At 41.2% G+C, this 6,171-nt stretch overlaps 1 protein-coding gene across 1 annotated transcript; it reads left to right on the top strand.

Moving 5' to 3' along the window:
- The first annotated feature begins 4,053 nt into the window (after positions 1-4,053).
- LOC106740743 lies at positions 4,054-4,681 on the top strand. The gene is made up of 2 exons (XM_014612076.1): positions 4,054-4,261; positions 4,422-4,681. Exons 1-2 carry the CDS (start codon positions 4,054-4,056, stop codon positions 4,679-4,681), a joined length of 468 nt encoding a protein of 155 aa, XP_014467562.1.
- The last annotated feature ends 1,490 nt before the right edge of the window (positions 4,682-6,171 follow it).

The following is a 6,171-nucleotide window of genomic DNA, read 5'->3' as shown; positions in this document are numbered from 1 at the left end:
AGGTTACGCGTCTTTCAGTATAACAACACACATGAATATATAGTCATTACGGATATCTACATACACAAAATGTTCTAAAGTTATCATACATTATTTTAATTTACTTTAACATTCTTCCGGAATATAATTACTACGTTCGCTATCCGCGTTTACATTGAAAGTTGCTCGCTGTAGCCTACGTTATATTTTTAGTGACCATACATAATGTTGTAGTAGTGCATGTTTACGCTTAAGTATACATAAAATGCATTAAAAAGACAAACTGAGTATTTTACATAATGTTTCACGCATGTGCGACACTGGTAACAAATATATCAGAGCCGTGAGTTTTAATAGCTGAAAGAATGAAAATTTGCTTTTTGTATACAGGGAGAGGTAAGCTATTACTACTTTGAATATTTTAGAAAAACAAAAGTATTTTGCTAACGACTGGGTGAAAATGAAAAAAAAAATGTATATTTACAGAAGATATTCAAAGTGATGATTGATATCAATGCAATTAGTATTAGTTAAATTTTTCCCTCCCATTCTCATATTTCACAGATATTCAATTATTGTCTCACCTTGTGTGTCCTATCGACAATTAAATAAGTTATATAATCAAGTATTGTGCGGTAATATCGGCATCTCGTGTACATTACATGTCTCGACCGAACACCGTCGCGACACCATCGTCAAAATGCAATTTGAAATCCACTTTTAAATATGTCGCGCGTTACTTACACCGAAAAGGTAAACATTATGACATCCATCGTATTTATTCGGCGCAGCGAACTCCGCGGTATGCGTCATATATTATGCGATAAGAACGGTCGATCATAATTTGTATCTCGCCGATTTTCACCCCCGACTCACTTTACAAGAATGAATTTTTCACGCTCGGATTGGCTCGCGGCAATTGTCATTCGCGATTAACGAGTACATTCGTAACGGGTACATTGAAAACGGAATTTTACTGCAAACCAGAAGAGATAATCTACTTTGCGTTTGTGTTAATGCACACAGAAGCTGGTGCAGTAAATCGACGAATACATAATGTTCCGCATCGTTTCGTGTTTTTCGCGTTTTCGATCACGCGCAACGTACTGTCGCGGAATTATGCCTTTGTAGCGCAATTGGTTTAACGTTCGTTAATAAATCATGTGTGTAATGTTTGATCGAAATAAGTTAAACGATGCATTAAGCAACGCAACCCGGCGATACGAGAGATTATTAACGTGCCATAATTATTAGCGCGCGATTATTCAAGAGAATGAGTCAGCGTTTCCAAAATTTGCACAGTCACGCTTCGGCTGCGTTATTCTCATAAACGCGATTTTCGATTTTACTCTTCACGGATGCGAATTTAGTATTATCCGCATAATTACGCATCACCTCCCCCACTCTCGTTCTCGCCCCAACGTTTTAACACCAATCTAGCTAACGCAGCAATGTACGTCGCTCTAATGGACGTTAAGAGTACGAACGCCAGCATAGCTAACAACCGGCGAGCCAATGATTCGAGGCCATCATACATTCGATGTACATTAGCCATCGAACCACGATGCATTCAGCCCGCAGCATTAGGTTTGTAAACGGCTGATCAACTGCATACCGCTTGCGCGTATAATGTTAACTGGTTACCTGTAATTCAAAACCCGCCAGTTTGTAAGAAGCATGGTAACGCGGTAAAATAATGCGCGTATCGTTCCTTGTTACGAGACATTACGAACGAACGGATGAAAATGCGCGCTGCGTAACGGCCGTTCCGAAGGAATATCTCTATCGGTTAATAATAAATATCGCGCAACTGAAGTATCTCGGCGATTTAATCTAAGGGATTAGCCGGAGAAAATTTCTCGACTTTAATACTGTACAAACTGCGTGAGGGCACGTGAATTCGTGCGGTATTTACGTCTCTCTCTCTCTCTCTCTCTCTCTCTCTCTCTTTCTCTCAATCCTTCTCCAGCCGGTATTTAATGGCGGGAAGAAGTTGGCGGGAAAGTTAAAGGGCTAAACTTGCCGTTGCATTCCGACCTGTGTGCGAGACTTTCCGCTGGATTACCGATTAAAAGTTTAACAGCCCGAACTTTCCGAGCGACTTCGCACAAAGCGGCCGAAGTCGAATGGTTGCGCCGGTTGCGCGCGCTCTAAAAGGGGATGTTTTAAAAGCTGATTATGCATCAGTAACAACCCCATCGATTCGTTTCAACAGATTCCCGGGCGAGTTACTGGGTCTCGCGCGCGCACGGCGCGTCATCGCGGCGCGCGCCGCCACGTACAGGACCGTTCGAGAGTTCGTCTTTCGTCTTTTCTTTTGCCGAAAGTATTAACCGAACGAAAAACTTCATGAAAGTAAAACACGCTCGCCCCGCGTTATGAAAGCACCGCATAATATTAGCATACCTTCTCGGCCGCATGAAGCATATCTCCATGATAGAGCACGTCGAATATCGCGCGACCAACGATGAGCGGGGGTTGAGATTGATGGAATTTTTGAGTCCGTCCAAATATTCAGTCTCTCTCTCTCTCTCTCTCGCTCCCTTTCTCTCACCTTCTCCTCTGTTCTCTCTATATCCATCGCGTCAACGGATGTGATACTTTATACCTCTCGCGTTACTTACGCCTCACATATTCGTGTATTACTTGAACTACGATGCACGCGATGCATCGAACGCGCGCGTAACACCGATTTACGAAGAGTACACGTTTGGTATAGTCGTTATAGATACATATATAACAGCGCATTTAGCGGATTCTTGGAAAGCTTTGTTTTCAGAAAAACGTTTGTCGCCGCGCAGAACTGAGGAACGACCCGTGTCGCGCGCGAGAATAAGTCAGCGGAAAAAGCTGAAATATTATCTTTTAAAAGCACGAACATTAAGAGCGTTATGAAGTTACGTAACAAAGGAGAAGTTTAGGTGCCAAGAATATTAAGTTCTCCTAGCGGCGTGCGCTCGGGACGAAAAAAATGGAAACAAGAAAAGTGAAGGAAGAAGAAAAAAACGGAAAATAAAAGTGCCAGAGATGTGAAGACAAGAAAAATTAAAGCCTCGACGTTCTTGGCGAGAAAAGAAAAAAAAATATATATATATATGTATATATGTATGTATATATGTACGTACGTACGTGTATATACACCTACATTTAAGATATACCAAAATGGATGCTTTCAAAGTGCGTTGAGCTGAGACGATATTTGCATATTTATTTGCAAAGTACAATTCCACGCACTTCGCGGAATGACGTGGAGTTCTTTCGTCGCAATACCGGCAAACGTCAGGGAGAGTGAAACAATGAGAACGTTCATGGACGCAGGAGGAGCACTCCCCCGACGTCGTCGTCGTCGTCTTGTGTCCAGAAGAAATTTCCGAGTGAAAACAGCGAAGCTATTCCGGCGACCGCTGCTTCTTCTAGTCCGCGCAGTTCTCCACTCGGGGAGCGAGAGTCCCCGTTACATTCCTCCCTCATCTGCATTTCGCCCGCCTTTATATACCTTCCTTCTCCTTATTTCCGCGCCGTCTTTATGTAGCGCGCCGGCGGAGGAAGAAAAGCACTTCGCTTGTGTAGATATTTCTCTTTATGTACACTTGACATGTAAAAATTTCAACGACGACAATAATTCGTGCCGTTTGTATGCGGAGTTTCAGATGGTAGCTACCATTGTATTATCGTGCATCCGAGCGTGATAAACAGGTTAAAGGAAGATGAGGCAGGATTGTAAGATTGTAAGATAAATACGTAATATCGCGGAAACCACTAACCTGATGCGGAGTGAAGTTAACGTACTATACTGCGAAGTTTCTAACCGTTCCGATCTGCAACGCGCGATTAATTCCCCTCCGAAGTAACCATTTGTCAACAAATGTAAGAGAACAAAATAACTAAGATGTCGCCACGCGGATTAATGTAAGGCGGCGCATAAGTGTATGTGAAGTTGTTTGAAAACGATACAACTTCATAAACTATCTCGAATAACCTCCAATGTGACAAAATTCCAGGTCGTATTAATCCGCATCTTAATAAAAATCAAAACGCAATACTGATTTTTCATTGTTGCGGCGTCGAAGAATCATGAACACGAATCATACTTGCACGAAGAGTCGTCGTCCCACGCGTTCCGCCGACACGGAATCCTTGTATGACGAAGTGTTACACAAAATCGACGATAGCATTTTATCCGTCAAATTAACTAAGAACAAACATCGCATAGAGACTACAGATAAATACACAGTCAAGCCTGTCAAACCTTCCATTCTTGTTAATTGCGTGGATAAATATGGTAAAGCCATTAATCTTATCAAAAGCAGCAGAGAGAAAAACAATAACGCGAATATATAATTTCAATTTGTTAATATCGCAAACGAACAACGGAAATATTGATATCAATATTCTGAAACTTAGTGCAATAAATAACTGCTATACACATATCTCTTTATAAGGTAACGAATGCAAGAAAGATTGTCCGAAAGTCAAGGTAATACACAATCAACCACCTCCTCCGAAAAAACCGGAAGAAGAAATGCTCATACTACAATCAATACAGCATATTACTCCCTACAACGATTTGAAACACAGCATTGAGGTGGAATTTAAGTCGCCACGGAATTATATTCCGTTACCAGAACCTGGGCCATCCCCACCCATAATCGTTCCAAAAGAGACCATTATCGTGAAACCGGATAAGCCGAAAAAGAAGTAAAACGATAAAGATAAACATCCGGGCAAAGTTTGTGAGCACCATCTGCGAAAAATATTTTATTCGTGTAAGTAAGGCATCTCAAAGAATATTTAATTTGCATGAAGCGGAGGCAACGACAAACACGGAAAAGTGCCTATTTAATACAAAAAAAAGCGAAGCTAATAAGGAACTTTTTTTTTTAATCGCCACTAATTTCCAGGGTATGTGTGTGTTTTAATAATAAAAATTAATATTAAAAATTTTTTTAAACGTATACATCCTCTTTTAAACGTATAAACTCTTTTAACATTACACTGAGAAATTATAGTTATTTTCGGCATTAACCGAGATCTACCCTTTTTATGGTTTTAACCATAAAAATGGTAGTAACAATATGCATATAAAGTTATTAGCAGTGATATTATAGTAATAATAAAATAGTTCTCTCAACTATAATTCTTTCACTATGATAATTATAATTACAAATATCAAATATTTTTCTCTCAGTGTAGAATCGTGGCAATTTTTCTTTTCTAGAATTGCGAATGGGTAACTTTTGATTCGCTTCTTCTTTGTAATCATCCGTAGATTTTTTTAACTTTATGATATTGTTTAATTGTTTTATAGTAAAGAAGGCTTCCTAATGATGAAAATCCAAAGAAATGGGAAAGAACGAACCTATAAATGCGTCCAAAAGTAACCCAGTTGCGGTTCTAGTGTTATATGGAAAACAAGCGGAACGAAATCAATCGATTCAATCTCCCGGGAGCTGTTGCAATTTATCAGAAAAATTTGGCACAACAATAATAGTCATCGAGATGATACCTTCATACCTTCCGCCTGCCGGCATAAATCGAGTTCGGCGTTAGGCACGAGCGTCTTATAGATTTACGAGTCTCGCTAAACTGAAGTGTTCGCCACTTTGTCGAAAAGGCGAGGGCAAGAGGCGCGGAGTCGAATAACGCGGGGCGATAAATCACCGGTATTATATTCTTGCTCGTCTTGGGAAACAATAGATCATATCGCGCATACGGATACGCCGGTATTAAACGTTTTTGGTTCCATTGTCGCCCGACGAGCGCGCGCCGTGCCGGCGGCGGGGACCTTTTTAAGCCGCGCGCGCTTTAAGTTTCCACCCTCGCCAATAAATCACGACGATTTACCTGCATGGTAAGAGAAACGCGAACTTGAGCGCGTTCAAAGGGTATCGTCCCTTCCCCGATAAAGGGTTGAAAAAGGAAGGATCTCCGCAAATATTCCATTACGACGCACGCTAAGAGCCGGTGTAAAGTATCACTCGAGGCTCTCGTATTGCGTCCAACGAGGGAAACCAGGAAGCCAAGGAAGATGTGGTAACGGGAAGGAAAAGGTCAACGGAGACCGCGAGAGGATCGATAACTCGTTGAGGAAGGGAAAGAGATGACAGAGAGCTACATTTTGACCGATGTAAAATATTCATCGTTGGTTGGTGAAGCGAAATTGAAAAAGCAGTCTCTTGCGCGCGAATCTTT

This window comes from Dinoponera quadriceps, unplaced genomic scaffold (assembly GCF_001313825.1).
Source record: "Dinoponera quadriceps isolate SergipeBrazil2010 unplaced genomic scaffold, ASM131382v1 scaffold453, whole genome shotgun sequence".
Lineage (NCBI taxonomy): Eukaryota > Metazoa > Arthropoda > Insecta > Hymenoptera > Formicidae > Dinoponera > Dinoponera quadriceps.
The sequence above is the reverse complement of the archived record's forward strand: the minus strand, read 5'-3'. Positions and strand labels throughout refer to the sequence as shown.

Excerpts from the sequence above, each read along its gene's own strand:
- LOC106740743 (XM_014612076.1), top strand. The coding sequence starts at position 4,054 with ATGAACACGAATCATACTTGCACGAAGAGTCGTCGTCCCACGCGTTCC. Across the intron at positions 4,262-4,421 it reads TAATTGCGTGGATAAATATG|GTAACGAATGCAAGAAAGAT; the intron begins GTAAAGCCATTA and ends TCTCTTTATAAG.